The 26149-nt window shown below is 34.2% G+C and overlaps 3 protein-coding genes across 3 annotated transcripts; 2 read left to right on the top strand and 1 right to left on the bottom strand.

Moving 5' to 3' along the window:
* Nucleotides 1-149: 149 nt before the first annotated feature.
* Nucleotides 150-3120, top strand: LOC113394382 (U2 small nuclear ribonucleoprotein auxiliary factor 35 kDa subunit-related protein 2). Its single transcript, XM_026631679.2, has 8 exons — nucleotides 150-263; nucleotides 352-425; nucleotides 578-783; nucleotides 1206-1469; nucleotides 1636-1812; nucleotides 2259-2424; nucleotides 2523-2625; nucleotides 2943-3120. Exons 1-8 carry the CDS (start codon nucleotides 256-258, stop codon nucleotides 3103-3105), a joined length of 1161 nt encoding a protein of 386 aa, XP_026487464.2. The 5' UTR covers nucleotides 150-255; the 3' UTR covers nucleotides 3106-3120.
* A 1316-nt stretch (nucleotides 3121-4436) lies between these two features.
* Nucleotides 4437-6226, top strand: LOC113394384 (transcription termination factor, mitochondrial). Its single transcript, XM_026631681.2, has 6 exons — nucleotides 4437-4782; nucleotides 4857-5035; nucleotides 5103-5199; nucleotides 5278-5431; nucleotides 5566-5716; nucleotides 5790-6226. The coding sequence occupies exons 1-6, from the start codon at nucleotides 4584-4586 to the stop codon at nucleotides 6012-6014; spliced, it is 1005 nt and encodes a 334-aa protein (XP_026487466.2). The 5' UTR covers nucleotides 4437-4583; the 3' UTR covers nucleotides 6015-6226.
* Nucleotides 6227-7984: 1758 nt separating this feature from the next.
* On the bottom strand, nucleotides 7985-10144 carry LOC113394380 (dnaJ homolog subfamily A member 2-like). Its single transcript, XM_026631676.2, has 2 exons — nucleotides 9967-10144; nucleotides 7985-9836 (listed from the first exon to the last, which is right to left on the bottom strand). Exons 1-2 carry the CDS (start codon nucleotides 10033-10035, stop codon nucleotides 8691-8693), a joined length of 1215 nt encoding a protein of 404 aa, XP_026487461.1. The 5' UTR covers nucleotides 10036-10144; the 3' UTR covers nucleotides 7985-8690.
* Nucleotides 10145-26149: the final 16005 nt, after the last annotated feature.

Here is a 26149-nt window from a genome sequence, read left to right as displayed (position 1 = left end):
AAAGAAAACCACATCGTTAACGGAATTAAATAAAAACATTATGATTGGGCAACATTATATGTTGTCAATTTCTAAGTTTCTGAAGTGTGAAGTTTTTGGATAATTTAAAAAATAACATAGCTAAAAGCCATTAAACTAAGAATTGAATTAACATAATAGAATTTTACATTCAAGATAAAACATATTTATTTTGATTGTTTCCTTACATAGAATAAACAGTGCTTAAGAAAAAAAATATCACTATTGTGTAATGTGATGGGAAAGTAATATCTACTATTTAAATATTATATTCTCATTCATATTAAGTTACAGATTTTTATTAATTATGCATTTATCATTTTTATTTATTAGGCATACGGAGTGGCGTAATATGGTTAAAAAAGAAAGAAGAAGACGAATTCGAACTCTGAAGGCAAAAGAAATAGGTAACTTTTCATGTAAAATTACACAATAAAATCAGTACTTAAATTTATATAAATATTAAACAACTTTTTTATAGTAGAATTTGTGATTGTCATTTTAAATATATTTATCAAAATGTTGTAATGTTCAGTAATGTATGTTTATAATTTTTTAGAATCATCGCTTGAGTATCAAAATTGGTGTAAAGAGCAAGAGGCATTAGAGTTACTTGAGGCTGAACAAATCGAAAAATCAAATAAGATCGAAAATGACAAATGGGTACAAGCTGAGCAAGTAGCATTAGAGGAATGGAAAAAAATACAGATAAAAAATGATTCATTACTCCAAAAGAAACTTCAACAGCAAGCTAAATTAAAATTAGTTAGTATCAAATTTTACAATATCAATAAATAATAAAACAACTTCAAGGGTTCAAGGAAGGGCTGGCTATGTTTTAATGTAAAGTTTTTATAGATATTTCTATTTTAAATCTCTTGACAGTTTGCAGATTATTTATCCATATATATTTTCAAAAATTTAAGATCTCCAAAAATTTTGTAAAATTATAAATCAAATTTTTCAATACACTTTCGTCAATACATTTTGAAATGTATGTATAAAAACTGATCATTCTTTCATAGAACTGACCTTTATCCTTTATTATATGGGCTCCTGTTATGACAATGCCCTCTTACAAAGAGCTTTTATCTGGAAATAGTAATTAAAAGTATTTTCTTAAACACAAATTACATATTCTAAAATACAAATTAAATATATCATTTTATCTTTTATTTCAATTTTAGGAATGGGAATTGGAAAAACAAAAGAGAGAAAGAGAAGCAGAGCGGTTAAAAGAAATTGAAGAGGAAAATAGAAAAAGACAAGAAATATTTATGAATAATTTAGAGAAATTTTTAAACGGTGATTTGATGGAACCTCCTAAAGAACTTTTGATTTTATATGAAAGTAAACCAAATTGTGAACCATGTCCTTTCTTTACTAAAACTGCATGTTGCCGTTTCGGTGATGAATGCTCTAGAAATCATAAATATCCTGGAATAAGCAAAGTAAGCTACTTGTGTTATTTACTATATTTTATATTATAGCTTATTAATGCTATCATAATGGTAATTAGAGAAACAAAAATATAAAAGTGTGAAAAAGTATTATACAAAAGTTAGTCAAAATAATCTGTTTATCAAATTTGTTGTGTTTTTGTTTGTTTTTATTTAGATCCTTTTAGCTGCAAATATGTTTGGACATTTTGGATTAGAAAATGCTAATTACAATGAGTATGATACTGATATAATGTTGGAATATGAAGATACAGACACATACAAAGACTTCAAAGATTTCTTTTTAGATATTTTACCAGAATTCCAGAAATTTGGGAAAGTTGTGCAGTTGAAGGTTAGTCCAAGTATAAGTTAAATTTAAAACAAATGTATCCTTTGAAATAAATAAGCAATATAAAGAAAATTTGTGAGAAAGGAATATTTTATGTCTCTGTTACATTAGTATTTATGATATTTAATGAAAATAAAAAATGTTTACTGTATATGAAAACAAAGTATTATAGTTAACTTAACTCATTATTCATTATATAAAATAGGTGTGAAAAAAAATTGAAGGTATCGGATTTTAGTATTGAAAGTACAAAGTGAGATTTATCAAAGGTCTGTATCAATGCATAATATTAATATTTATCCTCTGTTTTTTTACTTTAAATCAAAAATAATATATTTTATTAATTGTTATAAAACCTTTCCATATGAATTAAAGATAGTAATTAACTGTTTTTTTCACCCAATGAATTTTATATTTTATTACTTTCTAGTCTTAGTTATTTTTTGTAGGTGTGTAATAATTATGAGAAACATCTTCGTGGTAATACATATATAGAATATGCTGATATCCGTAGTGCTGTTCAAGCTTATCGTGCTTTACATTCACGATGGTATGGCGGCAAGCAACTTTCTCTACAGTTTTGCCAGCTTTTGTCATGGAATTATGCCATATGTGGTATGTCACTAATTTAACTAAGATAAATAATTGACATTAACAAACTCAACAATTAATAATTTTTTTCACCTGTTAAATAAAAATTGTGATGCTTGTAGGGTTACAGTCAAGTAAAAGATGTCCAAAAGGTAGAGCATGTAATTTTCTTCACGTTTTTAAAAATCCTGTGAAACTACATGAGGAAAACCGACATTCTGAAAGGTATTATTATATAATCTAATATTTTATCAATACAATATTATGTCAGTAATAAGTGTGAAAAACATAAAAATGGAACTACTATGTGATCTAATTTTTTAATTATTTTACCAATATGTATAGGTTTAAGTGAAAACTATTTTGTAAATAGTTTTGCTTTTTCTAGTGTGTTAAAGCCAGTCTTTAAATATGTAATGTTATTATTTTTTTTTAACTTTTTATTGCTCTTAAATTGTAAGTTAAGTACAACAGTATTATGTTAATTCGGCTTCTGAATAAATATTTATAATTAGTAAGTTATTTTTTTTTTGTTTTTTCAGGCCCAGATCGACACCATCTCGATCTTGGAGATGGTCCGAATCACCAGAACGACCTGTAACTAAAGATAAGGAAATGGAAAAACATTCTAGAAGAAGTTCTGACAGTAAGCATCGACGACATCGATATCATCGATCGAGTTCTTATCGAAAAAGAAATGGCTGAAATAAAATATTTAAATATATATATACTTTTTTTTCAATAAGATTCCATGTTTATTCGACTATTTTTAAGTTTAGCCTTTACGCCTTAATCTTTATTATACAAGTAATGATAGACACCTTTGTTTTAATTAAGTGTTAGATTTTAAATACGATAGCGGCTAGCCACCGCTAGTTTTTTAAATCGGATAAAAAAATTCAGCGTGTCATTTTATTCATGCCTAGCTTAAATCTAAATATATAATTGTATCATATTGTAACACTCGATGATTTCATGATTCGAGGTTTTCTTGTGAATTCAATAAACGACAATAACAATATTTCTATAAATATATATATATTATGATAATTAACAAAAGCGACAGTTGCTAAAAAAAACAGAATGTTTAAATAACTCGTAAATAAAAATTAATTAAGAATAGGATAACTGCCTATTTTGGCTATTTTGAAATCAAATAGACATCAATTTTCTTTCATTTTAATTATACATACAAATATATTTTTGTTTAATACTGTATTAACTCGGATAAACAGACAAAAATGAAAAATATGGTTTTTATGATAGTTCTAGTTGTAGCATCATGAAGTAGCGAATACTAATATTATAAATGCGGAAGTAACTCTGTCTTTTACCCCCTTTCAACTTAAACCGTTGAACCGATTTAAATGGAAATTTGTGTGGAGATAGTTTGAGTCCCGGGGAAGGACAGGTTATATAGCTTATTTTAAGTCACTTCATGAGGAGGCAATTTGGGGGTTGAAGGTTTATGTGCCATTAGTAAATATTTATAAATTTCGCACGTAGATTCAGCTAGTCTAGAATAAATACCTACGTAAAAATATACACATACCATTTTATTTAGGTACAATAAGTATTTCATATGGGATGTTTGATCCTTAACAATTTTTTTCTTTTCGGGTATCGCATACAACAAAGTGATACTATAACCACTTTAAGATAAATATTAAAACATGTTATAGGAATATGGTATGAATTGTTATTAGACTTTAAATGCTAGTGTATATATAAGAGAAGAGTGTGTCTGTCAATCTTTACACTCTATAAATTAGTATAATGTAGTCGTAAAAACAATCCGATAGTTTGAATAATATTTTATTTCTGGATAAATTAGTTTCATCCGGAAAAATATCAAAAATGTTTATAGAAAAGAAAACGTATATAATATAATTTATCTATATATATACTCTGTTATAGGACACTTGACACTTGTTTCAATCAAGTGCTTAGAAATAAGATGTGTCAGATTCACATTATAAAAGTCAACTATATCAAAATAAATTTCGATTTCCATACATGTGAAAAACCTACTAAACAACGTATATTAAGAATATTAATATACCTATTTTGAAATAGGCATATTAATAAAATATTTTTTTAGGATATTTATTCTGAAGCGATATCTACTGATTCTATTTGATATGCCGCAAACAAATATTTTTACATTTTAGAAGAACAAGATAATGGCTATTAGAAATTTTATTACATCTATATTTTTAAGAAATCGTGGTACTATTGTTCGAACATTATATTCTGGTTCCTACCCTATTAGCAATTTTCAAAAAAATCATGAAATACGAAGTAAATTTTCTTCTCCGTTTCATTTCATTAATATAGCAAATAAAAACTTAGGCACCCGCGAATGTAAAACTCAAATAAAGGGTAGGTAAGGTATGTAATATAAATAGCTCTTATTTAGTTTGCTTACAATTACTGATCTATATTTAATATGACAGATGTTGATGCATCTAAAGAAAGAATAATCAAGGAATTAAATTTTTTGACAAAAAAAGATGCGACGCCCTTTTTCAAATTGCCTGTGAAAACATTACTCCAAATTTACAAAACAACTAAAAATGATGAAGAGAATGGCTTTTGTAAAAACAGGTTATATTATATTGCTCAACGAATTAAGGTAAAACTTAACTGAAAATATCTGTAATACTTTAGTTTTATGGAATTTAAAGTAGGATTTCTTACAGTGCCCACCCTCTAATTTGAGTGAACAAATCATAAAAAGAACTTTTATATACAAATTGTCATTTGATTGGTTGGAAAGTTCTTTAAATGTACTATTAGGTAAGAGGTAGGTATATTTAGTGTAATTTTATTTATGTTTAACTGTGGTATGTATATTATTTAGTATTTGTGTTTCAGCTATGAATGTATCCGGGGATCGCATACAGCGTGATTTATGGGTCCTTAAGTATCATCATAAAACCATATATGAAAGACTTCTACGAGTCAGAAATTTAGGTGTTGAAAACCTGTGTCCCTGGATGGTTCGTTGTTCTGAAGATATATTAAACAGGTCAGAAAATTCCTAGTGAAACCTACTGTATAATTTCAGTAGATTAATAATTATTTATATAATTAGTTATTATTATTAAATTGTATTATATTAAATGGTATTTAAAAGAGTAATTATGTATTTATTATTCATAGATCTATTGAAATAACTCAAGAAACTAAGACAATATTGGGAGAAAATAAATCAACGAAAATGTATCTTGCAACCCGCCTAAATACTACACCAGACATTATTGAAGATATGTGTGTCAAAATACCTGCTCTTAAAACTATCAGAGTCACAAAGGTATCTTATCAATATCTTTTTCTATGAATATATTTATATTTAATATTATCTTTCATTTCTTTTTGCTCTGCAGGCAAAAAGTTTTTTGGATTTTTTGATGGAAGAAGGTTTTAATGTTGAAGAAATTGTGGACAAGCCTAGAATATTTGCAGCTTCTCAAAAAACTGTAAAATTGAGATTAGAAAAGCTAAGGAGTCTAGGTCTCAGTGAAATTAATTTAAACATACTTTGTAGAAGTAGAAGAGCTTTTCAAAGATATTATGAATCTATTGAGTCAATTTCTAAAGATTCTAAATGAGAAACCCAAATGTCAAAAAGTAAATATATGAAGACAAGGTTTCACTTTAATTTGCAGTGTATGTATATTGAATAATTTTAAGTAAATAAGAAAAAACTTAACCCTGTTATTCTGCTGTTTATCTTTTGTATATAGAAAACTAAAGATAAACAGCAGAGTTGGAACATCAATTAAAATCTGGATTTGTTATTTACATAAATGCATATCTATACCAATGCATAACCATAACTTTTCCAATTTTACCTAAAGTAGGGTTAAAGTTTGAAGGTAAAAAAAGATTATATGGTAGCAACTGTATTATTTCAAAAAAGTAGACTGGTATATAATTATTATTGTATTGGAAAGTAACTTAAACATACCTATCAAGCCATATTTATTTTAGTTGACATTTAAAATAAACTGTATTTGGTGCTAAGCTGTGTCTACTCTCTTAATTTATTGACCTATTATAGTAAGCATCACGAATTTCAGAGAGTGCTATTAATAGTTCTAATGGGTCATACTTTCTATTAGAAAAATAAAATTTTATTCCTGTTTTGTTTTTTTTTTCATTTTCTAAATAATCTTACAATTTGAATAAACCGTAATAATTAATAGCTTTTTTTTTGCATAGTAAGTACAATAATAAATGCGACTGCGAAATTTCAACAATCTAGTTGTTTTTTAGAAAAATATACAAAAAATCAGATTATAAAACAAAAGCCAAATCGAGGACACGTAATATTATTTTAAAGCAACAAAAGCGAATGTAAATTCCCAGTAGTATTAAACTTTGTTATTATTTAAAATAGATCAAGTCACTTTAAATATTATTGATTGATGTATTAACAAAATTATAATTACTATATTCATGTCCCATGGCCATTCGTTTTATAATCTGAGCATTAAAATATCTATTCATTGGAATTTATGTCTCAGTCACTGAGAAATTGTTGTAAACCATTATGCTTATGATATCTAAGGATAAATCAGGTAACTGATACCGGCTTGTCTAAGATCTATAAGTATTTGTAGTCATTTGATCTGTTATCGATTTGTTAAATGACCATGATAATGAATAATGATGATGTATAACCTTATCTAGGTTATACATGCATAGTTCTCATCGTTTGTTTATGACTAACAAGTATAAGAAGAAAAGGTAACACACACAGCCTGTAAATGTTGTACCTACCTACTTTCGCGCGAAGGTCTAATGTATTGATTCGTAAAATTTATCCCACTCAAGCATTTCCTAAAGTATGGGTCACGAACGAAAATTGAGTGGGCTCTGCTTATGCTTGCCTGTTTAATAAAGCTCTGAAAGTTCTTTGTCCCTTCAGAACATGTTAGGCGGGATTTTTGGTTGCTTAATAATTAAAAGAAATTGGACGTATGAAACTCATTGAATAAATATGTCCATTTTCTTCATAAAAATCTAGAGGCGAGTCCTGAATTTGCAACATTTTTTGTTAGGTGACTTGCATTCCAGTCAGCTTTAGGAAACACTGCGTTTTGGATTGACGGATAATTAATGTGTTTTATTCGATTATATAACTAAATTGTAATTAGATTTTCAGTAATAAATGAATTTTGCAGTATAACCTGTTATTATAAATCTCAACTCAAAATAATTTGTTTTCAATATTGATAGAATATTTGCAAATTATATGCGAAACTTAATAAAATAACGGAATGGATATACAGAATAATAACTAACTAATCATTTTAAAATAATTATTTACGTTTTGACTGATTTAAATGAAAAGGGTTAACATTTTAGATAGATATACAGTGGACTTATTTTTTAGCTTGTTTTATTATAAGTTCCATCCAATCTATATTACAATAACTGTCATACATATATATATATGTACAAAGTCAAAAAAATACAAACTATATGTGCTAATATAAAAAGTTTTTTGGAGTATTGTAATACATTTATTAACTTACAGTTACCTACATGATGTGAAACATAAACACAGGGTATCGAATTTCAGAGACCTTTTTAATTCTAAGATTCTCTCTTTTAATATTTATTTATTACTTGTCTAAGTGCATACTACAAAATATGTTAGCATTTATGATCAGCTAAAATTTCCTTGCGAACACTTTGTAAATTTTGAGTTGAAACACATTTTAATAGATCCAGTTTCTAATGTTGACAATATTGGTTATAATAATTATATCATATTTTATTAACTATGTCCCAATTACACTGTTAGCATTGCAAGGATTATTATTTTGTTTATTGGTATGAAGTCTAGTACTTAAAACTACATGTGCCTCCTTAAATACAATAAAATTTCTTTAGCAAATAAAACAATTTATTTTTAAAATGATAATATTAACCAATCCAGATACATGCACCTGTGGTATGGAATGAATCACATTGAATGAAAACATTACTAATAATTTTACCATATCCTCAACATTAATGTAAAAATAATATTTAAAAAAGTATTTTTATAATACATAAATAAGGCGGTTTATTGCAATGACATGAAAATCTAAAAGAAATTTATATTTTGGATTTATAAGAGCTTGCAAATTAAAAATATAATCAAATAATTGTCTAGCATTCTGCAAATTTTAATGTCACATGTTTTTGTAAATATTAACTACCTAAAGGTTTTAATCAAATTACATAATGTGAGGTCTGAGTACAAATCCATAACATTGGATTTATTTATTAAGCTACTGGTGAGCACACTGTACTCCAGGCCCTGCATGCATATTTTCATCATCATCACTAGCATATGCTTCTTCACGGCCACGACTTCTCTCACTGGCTGTGTACTCCATCATATTCACTTCCTCAACATCTTCACCTGTTGGCATAACAAAAGCTGGTCTAGGAGGCAATATACTCTCAATTTTTTTGAGTTGTTCTTCAGAAGCAAAGTTATTTTCAGGAAAAGTAACATCAAACTTAATGTACAGGTTTCCCTTTTCAAATGGGTTTTTGTATTGAGGCATACCCTCACCCTGTATTCCTTTCAAATCACCTGGTTTAATTACTTCTCCTGGCAAATGTCTCACAAGAAGGTCTCGTCCATCTAAATGTTTCACAACAAATTCAAAGCCACACAATGCTTCAGTCAGGCTAATTTCACGTTCCATTAATAAATCATCACCAGTTCTTTTGAACACATCATGGGATTTTTGCTGCAATACTATGATAACATCACCAGGTTGAGTGTCAGGTTGTTGATCTCCCTCGCCTCTAAAGAATATCTTTTGATTTTCTTTCATTCCTTTCTCAACATGTACTTCTAGTATTTTGATCTCATTTAGCACTTTTTTCCCTTTACATTTGGAGCACTTATCTTTATCATTTATTGTTTCACCTTGCCCTTGGCAAGTAGGACAACGGGTTTGAAATTGGCGAGTCATATTAGGTCCTATCTGCTGGTAAGAAACTTTGATACCTTGACCATGACAATCGCGACAGCATACTACTGATCCTGGCTTACCACCCACTCCTTTGCATGGGCCACAGATAACATTTTTACTTAATTGTAACTTTGCCGTTTTACCAACATACATATCTTCCAAAGATACTTTCAATGGATGTATAGTATCTTCCCCACGAGCCCGACCTCTCCCCCTGCCGCCACCCCCCATACCAAACATGTCACTAAAAAAGTGACCCAAGAAATCTTCAGGCGGGAAGCCTCCACCTTGGCCACCCTCCTGTAATCCTTTTAACCCGAATTTATCATAGGTTTGTCTTTTTTTCGGATCAGATAAAACTTCATATGCATAGCTTATTTCTTTAAATCTATCACCAGCTGCCGGATTTTTATCAGGATGATACTCTTTCGCAAGTTTGTGATAGTTCTGAAATGGTAAAAAATAAATTCACATTTGGGTAGCATTGATCGAATGATTCAAGCACGCTTGACAAAGGCGACTGAAGTTCATATTGTCAATACAAAATCACTACCTATGTAACAAAGGAAGTACTTACTCGTTTTATTTCAGATTCGCTTGCAGTTCTCGAAACACCTAATATTTCATACAATTTATTATCAGCCATTTTAATGTAGACTAATTATTAGAAAAGGGAGTAACTTCGTCGCAGCTGATGGCTGATGCGAAACGAAAAGAAAGAAATAATCTACCACAGACTATATAATTTTTAAAGCTAAGCATGCACTTTTAAACAATGCATGCTTTGATGATGCAATTAATGTTTGAATTATATTATACGCCTAAGTTATTTACGTTGATCTTTAACACAATTGTATGTATTATTGTAATAAACACTCTATTTATTTAATTTTACATTGTACAAACAAAAAAATCCTTTGGTAGCCTTACTGGTAGCTGAATTATAAAATTTGTGCAAGACATTTTTTTATAACTTATACTTATTAAGCTGTAAAAAAATCCTATTTAAAATAGTTATATTAGTTTTTTGAGCATTAGAGAGAATGAATGTAATTCGATTTCTAGCGGTTAGTCGCAATTAGCCATGAAATTATTTTTATTCTTTGTAGTTAATTATCATAGGACACAAAAAAAAAATTCATACAACTTATCTGAAGTAAATACAAAAAAAATGAATGTTTTTTAAGACGAGAATGGCAATATTTTAATTAAACTTCTATTTAATATTTTTGAAGGTCAGGCGTGGGAGCGAGTACTATATTCCGCCTTGGAATGTGAACCCTCTCGCGCTCCGATTAACGTCCATCCTGAGGATGGAAAAGTGCTATGAGATCGCCTTCGGAAGCGGTGATTGTACGTGGTGGTTAGTCTTTTCGTTTGTCTCCCACAAATATTACTATCGTCTTTGTCATTCAGGACGTACAAAGGCATAAGATCAAGCTTGTCCCATCTTCGGATTACTGTTTTGTCCGCTGTCTCAAAATACGTCGCAGAGAGCGTTTTTAGGTGTTTAGTGATTGAATCGATATTGAAGTCTTTATGAAGGTTGTGTTAATGTCGTGTAAGGCACATTTTACTCCGCCCACACAACATCACATGTAGTCTTCTAGTACGAATGCTGCTCAATTTTGGACTGTTTTAATGTGAGACTAAAACTTTATTTTACCATTCAGTGTGACTCCTAGGTGTTAACTTCCAATTTCCACGATGCTTTGGTCGAAAAGAGTTATATCTCCTGGATGTCTCCCAATTCCATTTGATGAAGGTGGTGTTGTGAGTGAAATGTAGGTACTGTTTCACTTTTGTCGGGGTTTACCTCGATTCTCGATTTCCTAAACCAATCACTTAGTGCGTTAGCGGCAGATTGAAGATGTCCAGTCATTACCGCCGTCGAAAAGGGCTAGTTCGGCTTTGTCAGTCACATTCGTAATGTCATTTGTAAACAGCGATTAAATATTGGGCATAGTGTAGTGCCCTGATCTGCCCGTCGGGAGGATAAACTGCTTTCGACTCGGCAGTGGAAAGTACGATTTCTCAAGTAGTCTGATATGATGTCTGTCTGACAATAAATGCCCAACTCTAAATCCGATTAGTATCTGTTCAACATCAAAGATGCCCTTGATTATCTTTAGAATAACTCTTAGACCTAACCGAGGGTGTTCAGTAAACCGATGGGTCGATAGCTCGTAAGCTAGTACCTAGGTTTCCCTGGCTGTAGGATACCTATTACTATGACTTCTTGATCGGGAAAGGAGAAACCTGCCAGAAGGGAGTTAAATATTAGCACCAGTAGTGTTGTAATAGAAGTGCAGAAGATTTTTCGAAAGTGACTAAACTGACTGACTTGAACTTGTCAGAGTCCGAGAACGTATCTAGTTATTTTTATAATGTCAAAAATAATAGCGACATTTGATTATAAAAAAAAGATGACAAAGACAGATGGAGTGGGACACCTTAAGAGGATTACAAGAGTTAAGTGTCCTTGAAAAATGTACGCACACACACTTACACAATCGACAAAAACGCCAAGCCTGTGCACTAATGGCTTAGCGAAGTTACGCCAGGGTATTCTAATACATGGCGGCAACGGAGCGCAAATAAGATCAATTATAAATCTCATAAAAAATAGATAGGACATTAGAATTATTTTTATTTCTTTTGAGTGTTACTCGAAAAATGATTATAATATAAAACTGATTTAAATGTACGTCAAATATTTTATTTATAATATGTATACAAAAAAAAATTAGACATTTTAACTATTTTGTTTGATTTATATTATACCACAATTAGTTGTTATAACTAAATATTAAAACATACCGATTTTTAACTTTTAAAAGTTTAATAATCTATACATATTATAATAAAACCTTAACTGATCGAAATCTATACAAGGATGATATTTGAGAAAAAAGAATACAGGGGGTATTTATTTACATAATAGACAAAAATTCTATAAATGATTTTTAGAATTTTTGTGTTTGTCTGTTTATCTGTTCGTTTGTTACCCCTAATATCGGAAATGGCTTAAGCGATTTGGATGCGGTTTTCACGAATGTACTGTAATAACCTTAGGATAAAGTATAGTGTGGTGTTTGTTTGTTTTATTAATAACAGTTCATAAATAAAAAGATACATCAATTTAAAAAAAACAACATCTAAATTATATTTATTAAAAAAAATCGTCTTGTTGATTTGGTTGAAACATTGGTTAACTATAGTTTATAAAACCGGAATGATTAAAAGTTAATGTGTACAAAGTAAAAATATATGTATATTCGGAGATTTAGAAAAAGAATTTCTTTTTTATTTTCATTCACTTCTTTTTTCAAAATATTTCCGTTTTGAGGTTTTCTTTTTCATTCCCCCAGGTGGCAAACAGGCAATATTTAAATAATATTTTAAATTTCGTACAAATGTAGAGCCGAGATGGCCCAGTGGTTAGAACGCGTGCATCTTAACCGATGATTTCGGGTTCAAACCCAGGAAGGCACCACTGAATTTTCATGTGCTTAATTTGTGTTTATAATTCATCTCGTGCTCGGTGGTGCAGGAAAACATCGTGAGGAAACCTGCATGTGTCTAATTTCAACGAAATTCTGTCACATGTGTATTCCACCAACCCGCATTGGGGTAGCATGGTGGAATATGCTCCAAACCTTCTCGTCAAAGGGAGAGGAGGCCTTAGCCTAGCAGTTGGAAATTTACAGGTTGCTAACGTAATGTAAAAACGTACAAATGCCAATATTATATTGGCTTGTTCTTTGGGTCACGAGATAGGTAATTGCATTTTTTATTTTATGTAACAACTTCACTTTATTTATTTTTATTATTAGAATTCATTCATACATAACTATAATTCCTATTTATAATAAACAAAATCGATAAAATTAAACTCTTACGCAATAAAAATAGCTTCCGTGTTAATGCTTTCAACTTTCTTACTTCTGTAAAAGATAAATAGATGTTAATAATTATATTTTAATCATTATAAAAGTATTTAAGAATTATATATATATCTAAATATATCCTGTAGTACTTTTAATAAAAAATATAATACTGCGTCGGATTCCTGGGGATCGATTGAAAATTAATTTACAATTAAAACTACGAAAACAATGAATATCTCGACGATGATGATGATGATGAGATCCAAGATGCGGCGAAAAGATCGATACGTCTGTAAGTATAGCATTAGGCCTTGGCCGGCAATGTCTGTGAACCACGATTACGTACACATGCGTACGAATTTTGTTCGAAAATAAGAGTATGTGATATAAAAAAAAAACTATTGGTTGTACTAAAAAAGTAAAACACTATTACACGTTACCCATGTTAATGTTTTGCTTGTAGAATAATCTGACAAAAAACAAATGAATTATTGCATCTATATAAGTATAGTTTTTATTTAGTTAAAAGATTTTTTAGAGGTAACTTAGTGATTTTTTTCTATCGCTGTTGTTATCATAAAACGGTTGCGGGAAGATAAATTAGCCGCATAGCGGCTTTTAAAACATTTATCTATTCACTGATTTTTAAAACATTTGATAAAATATAAATATATAACGGCAAGTAAATTTTAAATTGAATCTTATTACGTTTTAAAGTACGAGAATACCTGTAGGATTTTTCGTAAAGATCGATTTCATTCGCACACTCTGTGGTGGTTGGTCTATTACGCTTGTATAATTGTTTACACATGAGGCACATTTTTATTTGACACATGAAGCTTTCCTAACGGTATTTTCATGCAACGTCGAGCGGAAGATGAATTATAAAATTACGCGCATAAAATTCTGTGTTGCTTGCTCCGATTCGAACCTGCAATCTTCGGTTAAGATACACGAGTTCAAACCACAGGGCCATTTCAATGAATAATACGTAGGTGCAGTAACTTACTATTAATGATCATTATGCTCTATTATATAACAAAACTGCCAGTGGTGTCACACCTCATACAAAATTTCTACCGTCACCTTCCATGTAAGAAGACTAACATTTGCTTTGTGATATGGTATGGCGCATTAACGTCCAATGTTCCTCCGTGCATATTTATGACATTAGCTATGTGTATATGTGAAAGTTCGCCCCAAGCGTCTCGTGGTCACGTCACATGCAAAGGAAATACACACAGTTTTACTTATGACAACTGATAAATATTACCTCATCGAACTATATGCGTCGTTTTTTAACTTTGACACAGATCTAAAGAAAAATATACTACATTGTTGACAAATCAAACAACACATGTAAGAAAGTGTATGTATATATGAGATAGAACAGTTCAAGAAAATTCTGAATAAATATTTACTTCCGCACGTGGGAAATTAAAAATTATGTAATACCTATCTACGTAATATAAAACAAATTAAAAAGCAACTAATTTTCCACTAAATAAGAATAGTAGAAAACAATATTAAGAAGCTTTGAATATACATATTTACCATTTTTATTTTATTTTGCTGCGCGCCCCACATCCTGTTTCACGCTGTTTTAGCAAATGAATTTTAATATTTTTTAATCTACTGCCCAGAATAAACTATCAAAGCGACAATTATTACTTACAGAGAACACTGTTTAATACTGCATAAAAAAGAAAATAAAGTTATTGTTTATTTCATTCTAATTTATATTTGAAAATAATATAATTATAGATATACAGTATTTGAAAAGATTGGACTTTTGAAGATTGTATCATACATATCTGTTTTTTTTTGTTTCTTTTTTTACCCTGGAAGCCTATAAGAATGAAGCTTCGAAAGAAGCACTTTGTGCAATATCCGATAAAAGGAACTTAACTATTTTCCTCTCGTCAATGCTTCGACTAAATTAGACGATCACTGGCTGAGCAATCTCGACGGAAATCGTACTGGCGGTCACAAATCGGCTGGTGCTCCTATGGGTATAGCACGAGCTGGAAGTTTATAATGGACTTTATTATTTTGGAGAACAATTGAGTAATGGCTACAGATATATGTAGGTCTAGCCATTACTTTACAAATATAAGAGGCAACTCAGAGCATCTCAGAGCATTCTAATTATAAAATTAGACGGGTCCATAAGATTGGCTATTTTTATGGATCCGGTACGCTAATGCAGAATTCTAGGAGTTCAAGACGACGATAATTGCTTATGTTTGTTGAATAAGTTGCGTTAAAACCAGAGCCAACTCTTAACTCCATTTATTGGACCTTAACGGACCTAACGGAAAATTGATTGATTATTATCAAATCCTACAAAAAAGGCGAAAATGCAAAAATATGATTTGAATGATTTTATATTTTATCCTATTAGACAGCTTATGTTTTAAATAAGTTTGTGTAAAAAAGGCACTTCAATCTTATGATTATTCTGAAAGTTACAGGATATTTCATTTTAACAGAAGGCTTGGGCTCATTTGGTTTGGGATATTTTAGTCGCCACTATATAGCCTCAATTGCTCAATGGATCAAAAAACATTTCAAACACAATTTGCTTTTCTCAATATAAATGAAAAAAATGTATATCATGTCAGTTATTTAACCCTATTAAAGTTTGAAATAAGCAATATACTTATAACAGTTACGAGTTTTGATGTATTTAAGGAATTTGTTCAAACTTCGTCCAAGAAGAATGCACTCTCTATATTTTCAATTCACGCAACGTGCTCCGGGTAATGGGTTCAATTCGCGCAATGGGTATCCTTATTAATGTAATATTAGAAAATATATTTTAAATCATGAGTATAAATATTATTTAAAATATATAATTATCAAGTGAAGGGGTAGGAAAAAAATATATGAAAAAAAGCCTCTTTTTCCTAAATATAAATGTAAAAGGTTTTTTTATAAATCCTCCATTATTCAGAAATAAGATATTTGTTAGTTACTTTTATTTATTTAAAATGATATAATTGAACGAATCTGTTTTTTTAAGAAGATATGGTAATCACTCACCATTAAGGTCATTATCATTTCGCAATTCTTCAGATGAGAGGCTAAAATTGCACAGGTCAGTCCATGTTAAATTAACGGCATGCATAGTGACGTTAGTGTTTACAAAATTTCTGAGTGTACGTGAGACGTCGAAGAGTTAAGACTACTGACAAAGTACAAATTAGATTATATTTGTTAAGTTTATTTTATTAAAAAGAATACATCTATTCTTATTTTTAATAATTTTATCTAGGCGTAGTAAAAAAAATAGCTAAGTATAATATAAAAAATAAACATTGATTAAAGAAAATGTATTTTTATCATAAAAATGATGTGGAATCTGTCAACTCAAACTACTCCCCCCGATTGTACATCACAAACAAAAATACAGATATCTTAAGATTAAACAAAAAAAAAAGTAGTAATAATGCTCAAAACAAAAATATAACCAATTATTTTATGTGTGTACAATGGGCGGACTTATGGCTAATTAGACATCTCTACCAGGCAATCTGAGAGAGTTTTTTAAAACCATCGGAGTAGGCGGTGCAGTCATAAATTTACATACAAATATTTACACACTAATACTTATACTTAATACATACACATATAAATATTATATACTTATATATAATAATTATTTAAGATAATAAAATGTTATATATAACGAAATGTTGTTTGTAGTCAAGGGCCTACTGAGGAGACTAATCTAAGGAGCTTAGCTTGTTATTTAAAAGCGTGTTAAAGTCTTTACTAATTTACTTTTAAAAATAAACGCTTGAAAATAAATGTAAGAGGATTCAATTGGGTTGAGGTCAATGATTATTTACAACTGTTCTCTGATTAAATACCAAGTGTACATTTATACTGGTTGTACTGATATATAAATTTGAATAAATACCCCTTTAGATAAAATTATAGGTTTCCTAATGCCTGGTTCTCTTAGGACGGCGGCGGCATACATATACATCATACTTAACCAATTTAATAATTGTTATTCCTTGTCTGCTATAATTACATATTCGTGTAGGAGGAGGAGTCAAGGTAGAGAAACAATGTTTTTAAATGTTTTTTTTTTAATATAGCTAGCAAACGAGGATGGAAAGTAACTATCACCACCCATGGACATCTGCAACACCGGGGGGCTTGCAGGCGAGCTTTAAAAAATGTGTACGTTCTTTTCTTGAAGGTTCCCAAGGCGTATTCTGTGGTGCGAGGCAGAAAATGCCTTAAAAATCACGCTGTTGTAGTTTTTGGACATCTAGATGGAGGAAACTTGGAATTTTGACGGGATATCCGAAGATAAAATTCAACAGCCGGGATTAATCGAAACAATTCCTAGGACAACCCCCGTGAAAAATGCTGTAGATGATGTATAGTGATCAAGCAAGTCGGAAAGAGCTTGATCGTTGATAATTCGAGCCTTTCCGCGTTATATACGGTCAAATGGAAGAACCTAGTATTGGGGAGTATCCGCCCAGAGGTGAGATGTATTCCGTGTGAGGCCGACTTTGCGCCTTATACATTTTTAGGCGATGGACCGACGTGAAGTACCGTTTTGCCTCGCTGAGACCAATTTGGCTTTACCTTCCAAGCAACCGCAGAACTGAACGAGGTTCGAAACATTAGGGATGCCCAGGCAGTCTTCCAAATTCTGGGGGGGGGGGGCGTCAATTTTGCGCTCGTCACTGTTTAGGGCAAGCGGAGCAGGCATCATAACTATCCAGTCATAATAATCCGTAATAGTATATCAGGCATAATAATTCGCTCTCGACGCCTTGGTAGCCTTGAAGGGCTATCGATTATTTGGCTGCGCGTAGATTGCGATGACCATCCGCTAATATACGCGTGCTTTTATAAGTACCATAGCGCTAATACCGAAACCGACCGACTGGTTGAGCACGTACAAAATAGGTACAGGTAGTAAACATGTGTCCATGATCCTCCACATCCGGTATTCGCGTTGTCGAGCTGACCAGTTGCGTCAGATCATATGCTAAATTGAAGTCAAGAACAGATCTATTCTTCACCGCAATCGCTGATGATACCCACGTGGGATAATGAAACTAAATTCTGCACAACCATCATGTTTTAAGGGGGAGAGGGATCAGGCCTTCAGGAATCTCGTATACCATACGAAACACGGCAGCTTAGCTACCACTTTACGCCTATATTTAGTGAAAGAGTGGTTCTTCCCCGGGCGTGCCGGCCCATTCGCCTGCAGTCCGAAGGTATGCAGAGTTGCACTACCACTAGTATAACTAGTATACTAGTATATTTAACAAATAGACGAAATATGAATTTGACTTTAACAAAATGTAATAAATTATTAACTTCCTTATTTATTTATAACGTTTTCGTAAATTGTCTATTTTCGAAGGTTTGTCAATTTAACAAAGTTTTTTAGTATATATATAAATAATATACAGACAAAAAATAACTTTCGACTATAACAAGTTGCTACACAAGAAACAATTTGGATTTACAAGGGGTCGCTCGACAACTGACGCTGGTGTTGAGCTCGTTAAAAATATTTACAGGGCCTGGGAGGAGTCACAGGATGCCTTAGGGATATTTTGTGATTTATCTAAGGCCTTTGATTGCGTGCAACACGAAACTTTGGTCAGGAAGCTACGTCATTATGGAATTAGGGACACTGCACTCAGTCTTCTGATTTCGTATCTGAGCAATCGGATTCAGAGGGTTGATGTAAATGGAAAGAGATCTCCCGGGTCTCCAGTTACTGTGGGGGTCCCTCAAGGATCAATTCTTGGACCATTCCTCTTCCTTGTTTATATAAATGACCTGCCACATCTCCTAGGTGATAAACTCGAGATAGTATTGTTTGCTGATGATACTTCTTTAATTTTTAAAATAAAAAGACGTCTTTCAATATATGACGATGTGAACAATACTCTCTCTGAAATAGTAAATTGGTTTAGTGTTAATAATTTAATGTTAAATAGTAAAAAGACTAAATGTATTAAATTCACTACTCCCAATGTAAGATGTGTCAAAACGAGTGTACGCTTAAACGGGGAAGCATTAGATGTTTTAGAATCAACAGAGTTCCTTGGTATGACAATAGACTCTAAGCTCCAATGGGGCCCCCATATAAATAAGTTGGCGAATAGACTCAGCTCTGCAGCCTATGCGGTAAAAAAAATTAGACTTTTGACTGATGTGGATACGGCTCGCCTTGTGTACTTCAGTTATTTCCACAGTATAATGTCGTATGGCATCCTACTCTGGGGTAATGCAGCTGACATTAATACTATTTTTGTACTGCAGAAGAGGGCTATTCGTGCAATTTATAACCTGGGCCCAAAAGATTCGTTAAGAGATAAATTTAAAGAAATTAAAATAATGACTGTCGCTTCTCAATTTGTTTTTGATAATGTTATGTATGTACGCAAAAACATAAACGATTTTCCCAGAAATTGTGACGTACATTCTATTAACACTAGGAACAAGAATAAACTTGTTACTCCAAGTACCCGATTACACAGGGTTAGTAACTCTTTTTTGGGGCAATGTATACGTTTTTACAACAGGATCCCAGAAAACGTTCAAAATTATTCAATTATAAAATTCAAAAGAATCGTTAAAGAGCGTTTGTGTGCTAAAGGATATTACAACACTAATGACTTTTTAGTTGACTGCACACCTTGGGAATGAAATGATCGCCTCCAGGCTGTTTCAAATAACAAAAATATAATAATTATTGTACATGCAAAATGAAAAAAAAAAAAAAAATATCCCGCTGAGTTTCTTTCGCCGGTTCTTCTCAGGTCCGAGGTGCTAAATTCCGAACCGGTGGTAGATTTTTGACAATCAATAAGCAAGTGTAAACACTTCTATATTGAATAAAGATTTTTGATTTGATTTGATTGACTGGATATCGTATGAATTTTAAAATAAATTAAGTTTCTGTGTTGCCATAGCGAAGATCTTGAAAATTATACATTCTAAATCGCACGTTTTATTATACCTATGTAGGAACTTGCCTCGGTTGTATTGCAATAACATTACTTGGATGATTCACACACTTTGGATGTGTCATCACAATTACGGTAAGAACTTTAAAAAGATGATGCAATAGTGTAAATGTCAGAAACTATAATAGCAGTATTATTTCAATAAATTAATGAGAATTGAGAACGGGGGCCTTTGATTATATTTAAATTACCATTTTTAGTTTTTTTATCGTGTTTGAAGAAAATCCTATACATTTTTAACTTATACAGTTTTCACTTTCTAGTATATATACATAATTTATTACCTATGTTTTATTACATATACTTTTAATATAATTATACAAATATAATTCATTGGTAGAGGTCGGTAGTATAATTATCAATTGCCTCATTCATCTTAATATGAGATCTATTCAACATTTTTCAATATCTATTTCTTAACCCTTATACAAAGTTTTAGTAATAAATTTCTTCTACTGAAAATGTTATATTTTTTTGTCTCAGAACAAAATAGGGCCTTTTTTTTCTCGCTGGAAAAACGAGTTACGCGTTTTCCCTACGGATGGAAGTGGGGGGGGGGGATGTGGGACTCGCCGGTGCCCTGGACGTCGAGTGCGCCCCGGAACACTGGAATACCCACTAAAAACCAGCGGTAACCTCTCCGTCTTTCGGCGGGCGCCACGGAATCTCTTAAGCATGTGTCAGATTAATTAATTTTTGGATATTGAAAATGAGTAACTACTGAGTTTCTTGCCGGTTCTTCTCGGTAGAATCTACATTCCGAACCCGTGGTAGCTTCACTTTAAATAGTTTGTTAAATGACGATTCAAAAGTGCTTGTAAAAGCCTACTTGAATAAAGTATATTTTGATTTTGATACAATATTACGTTAACTACAGCTATTATAATGGCTAAATAAATATCTGTGTTTCATATATAATCTTTTATTGTCTTATAACCTTAAAATATAATAAAATAATAAAGAAATAGAAATTATTTTAAAATATCCTGACATAATATATTGAGTCTCTATATAAAAAAATCTAACACATGCTACCGTGACGCCCTGAGGGCATGAGACCCGCCTATGCGGGCCACTAACACCTAGAGGTTCTCGGGGTAATGAGACCCTCCCTAGTCCCTGCGACGCCTATTGAGGCGGGGTGAGAAGGCGCGCGTAGCGTTGTTTCCTCCTCTCCGGTCTTCTTCGGCGGATCGGGTCTGCAGCAGCGTCAACCTCCCGCTCACCCGCGAGAAGTGTCGCCGCAGTAAACGACACCACTTGCGTCTTCCGCAAGAGGGCCTAATTGCCCGCGGTGAAGGAGTCTATCCAAATCGGGGCACCATACAGCGCCATCGACCTCACTACACCGGCATATAGTCGCCGGAATAGCGATCCCGGCCCTCCCACATTCGGTAGGAGGCGTCCCAGGGCGGCAGCAGCGTTGACGAGCTTCGGCCCGAGTTGAGCGAAGTGTTGCCTGAAGCTCCATCGTCCGCCCAGGACCAGGCCCAGGTACTTCATCTGGACCTGTACCTTGATTACCGTCCTGCCATGATACTTGCCCCTCGAGGAGGTCCTCTTCGCGGACCGTGGAAAAGGAGAGCCTCTGTTTTCAAAATGGAGACTCTCAGGCCCAGCATTTCCATCTGGTCCACAGGGAGAGCAGATCCGATTTCGGCCAATCGGGCTGCGTCCCGAAGTCTCTATCGCCGTGATGAGGGTATCAACGTAACAGAGCACACCCATTCCGGGAAGGACAGGAGCTCTCAAGAGCCAATCAAAACCGACGTTCCACAAGATTGGGCCGAGAATCGACTCCTGTGGAACGCCGCAGCCTACCCGACGTTGGACTAGCTTCCCATTGACCCCTAGCCAGAGGACCTCCCGTTCCTGGAGGTACCCCTCCAACAGCCTCCTCAGATAGGTCGGCACTCCGTGATGTCGAAGTGCCTCTCTGATCGTCTCGAATGGGAAACTGTTAAAAGCGTTCGCCACGTTGAGTAACACCGCCAGGACGATTTGCCCCCGGGTCACTGCTTCCGTCCTCTGAGTCTTTAGGGCGTTGAGGGCGTCAACCGTTGATCCGCGCTGAACCCGTACTGGGCGTCTCATAGACCCGGACCGACCTCCTCAAGATGTTGAACAAGAGGGGCTGCGACGACCTTTTCGAAAAATTTAGCTGTCTCGTTCAGCAGCACTATTGGCCTGTACACCGAAGAGACATCCATCAGCCGACCTTCCTTCGGCAACAGCACCAACTTCCCCTCCTTCCAAGGCTGCTAAACTGCCTGCTGCATAGACATTCGTCGAACTTCTCCCGAAGCCTTGCACCTAGGTATTCCAGAACGTTGCACAAAATACGCCCTGGAACCACGTTTGGACCTGGCGCCGTGTTCTTGGCCCTCAGGCGGTCAAGGGCCATCTCCATCTCCTGCTCCGTGATGAGAGGTGGAGCCAGTGCGTCTTCGATCGCGGAGCGAGGGGTCATCTGCGGAGGGACGTGCTCGCCTGGATGGAGGAAGAGTTCCCCTACCAGGTGCAGAAGGAGTACGCGCGGGAGCGTTTCTATGACGGGGCGCTTCGGCTGCGGAACTTTCCACGCACACCACGGCATGGGCACCCCCACGGGTCTCGGTTGAGGCCCGCCAGAAGCTCCTCCCTGGCTTTCTCCTTGGCCTTACTTATCGCCAACTGCAGATCTTTTTTCAGCTGACGATAAGCGGCCAGCAACAGTTCCTCCAGTTCCGCGTCGAGGTCGTTGCGCCTTCGACAGCGGACTTAAGCCCTCCGCGCCCGGCAGCATGTCGCCCGAAGGTCGGCGATTTAGGGCGTCCACCAGTAGACATGCCGGCGCGGAACCTTCCGCCGGGTCCGAGGCATGGCCGCATCGCAGACTTCCTTGAGGGAACTGCGCATGCGACTCACTAGCTCTACTGCGCTAGCGCCCTCTCTCCTTCCTGCAAAACCCCACCACTGCACAATGGCGGCCTCCTTGACGAGTTCTCGGTCCACCTGGCCAATAGACCACCTCAGCAGCGTGGTCGACACCCTCTGGGATTCCGTTGGCCTGCGAGAGGTGGAGATCTCACATAACGGTGATCCGATAGTCTCCACCTCCTCCTCTACTCTCCAGTTCTGCACTCTGCGAGTTACTACAGTGGTGGCGAACGATACGTGTGGTCGTATCGTTCGCCACGGAACCCCCCTCTTGGCGCATGCAGGTGTGAATCTGCCCCTTGTTGAGGAAGGACAGGTTGGAGAGTAGGGCTAACACTTGTACAGCCTACCCTCGCGGATTTGTGGCAGGGTTGCCCCAGGCACGCGACTTCGCGTTTAGATCGCCGAAAACTACAGTCTGTTTCGACGACTGCGTGGCTACCGCAGCTCTGACCGAGCCGAGATAGATCTTGAACTCAGCCAGGCTTCGGTTCGGGTGAAGTACGTTCCGACCACCACGTACTCCCCCAACCCCATCACTACGTATCCCGCGCCCCTCTCAGAACAAAATAGCGCCTGTTTTGTTCTGTGTAATAAGGATAGTATTATAATTTAGGAAATTATTAGTTGGATTTGGAATGAACCGATCGCCACTCGTAAAAGAAACTTTAAAAAAAAAAACTAGAAAAAATAAGAATAGTCCTGTCTTTCGCCGGGTTTTTCTCAGTTACGCAGTCCATGCTGGTTGTAGTTTTTTTTTCTTGACAATAAATGAGTAAGTGTAATGCTTTTTGGTAAATTATTTGACAAAATCAGGTCGTTTTCCCTAAGGATCGTTCTACTAATGATGCAGGTATCTGGTAGATGGGATCCTTTATTGAGCACATTTACGATCCATTGCAGAGATCAAAAAATGCTATTGGAGTTTTTTGTGACTTTAACAAACTTTTTAAGCTTTTGATTGCGTTAGGCAGGATATTATTTTAGAAAAACTTAAATAAAATGGAATTAAAGGCCCTTTATTAAAATTAATTTCCTCCTACCTTAATGAAAGAATTTTGAAGGTTGTTATTAACGAGTACTGACAATTGATACATCTCTTATTTTTGAACTTAACAAAAGGATAAACAACTTTGGGTAGTGCACTATCACAGATTCTTGGTGGGTTTGACATAAATAATCTAGTCCTTAACACAAATCTGATCTTTTTAGGAATTATTTTACAGTTAGATCACCGCTGGGACCCCCGCAATCTATGGTTAATGTTCAGCCTGGTCATAAGGTTGGTATCAGCTGCACTGCTAAGGAAGTGAGCTTGATTATCAAGTCGTTGAAATCTCCTGAGCACGACAGTCTGAGCATTGAGCATCTACAACACGCAGGACCCCACTTAGCTACGCTGCTAGCTATGCTCTTTAATTTATGTCTAAGCCACTTATATATGCCTGAAGATATGATAAAAACATTAGTGATACCAGTTGTTAAAGATAAGACGGCTGGTATTTCAGACAAAAGTAATTATAGGCCTATCTCATTGGCAACAGTTATTTCAAAGGTATTTGATAGAGTGCTCAATTCACAACTGGAGAGTTACATTCAGCTTCATGATAATCAGTTCGGCTTTCGAACTGGGTTGTCAACTGGAAACGTCACCTGTCAGATATCATACTAGCCGTGAGACTACTGTCCACGCATGTTTCCTAGATCTGTCTAAGGCTTTTGACCTGGTTTCGCATGACATTCTTTGGAAAAAACTAGAAGAAATTAAATTGCCATCAGAACACATTAATGCCTATAAGCAATGGTACGGAAATCAGATCAATCGCGTACGATGGTCGAGAATAATGTCGCAGCATATATATAGGTTAGAATGTGGGGTAAGATAGGGAGGAGTGTCCTCCCTGTCTTACAATTACATATGTAATATATGTATTTAATTAGATTGACAAAAAAAAAGACCCGCTGAGTTTCTTTCGCTGGTTCTTCTCAGGTCAGCATGTTTCCTTTTCCGAACCGAAGGTAGTGTTTAATTGACTATCAATAAGTAAGTATAATGCTTCTATATTGAATAAAGGAATTTGAGTTCGAGTTCGAGTTTGAGTTTATAGATGGATTGAGTGTCAACAATATAAGTTATGGTGATGACATATATACAATGCGAGTAAAAGTGAACTCATGGTCTTTGAGGCCAAAGGTAAGAGTGCAGTTAACTTTCCGGAAGTTAAATTAAATGGAACGGTACTACGAAGTGTACAGAAATTAAATTACCTAGGACACCTATTGACCTCTGACCTCAGGGACGATGATGACATAGAAGGGGAACGAAGGGCGCTGGCAGTAATGGCTAATATGATAGTCCGCAGGTTTGAACGAGCTCTAAAAATGCTAAAACTACTCTGTTCAGATCATACTGTACTTCTTTCTACTCATGCAGCCTGTGGGCTCATCATACAATATAACAATTCGTTCAGGGTGCTGATGGGGCTGCCGCGACACTGTAGTACATCGGGAATGCTCGCGGAATATCGGCTCGATTGTTTTTATGCTAGGATGCGTAAAAGATGCGCAACCCTAATGCGTAAAGTCAGTGGCAGCACTAACAGCATACTTAACATGATCGCCAGCAGACTTGACTGCTTGCAGCACTGTTGTGCAATCTCTAACGGAATGGCGCAGCAGTGATTATTAACAATTTTTTTTTCTTTGGTATTATTTATTGTAACAAACAAAATGGACACATAGTCTGAAATAAAAGATTTATTATTATTAATATGCAATCAATATAATTTGAAAAATCACAGACATAAGTACTGTTAGGTTAGTTTATTTTAGTAATTTCCATAGTCTTATGTCCTATGTATTGTTATGGGTTAATGCCGCAGGTATTGAAACTGCATTTATTCTGTAGAAAAGAGCTCTCCGAACTATT

This window comes from Vanessa tameamea, chromosome 4 (genome assembly GCF_037043105.1).
Source record: "Vanessa tameamea isolate UH-Manoa-2023 chromosome 4, ilVanTame1 primary haplotype, whole genome shotgun sequence".
NCBI lineage: Eukaryota > Metazoa > Arthropoda > Insecta > Lepidoptera > Nymphalidae > Vanessa > Vanessa tameamea.
This window is presented reverse-complemented; position numbering and strand designations above follow the sequence as displayed.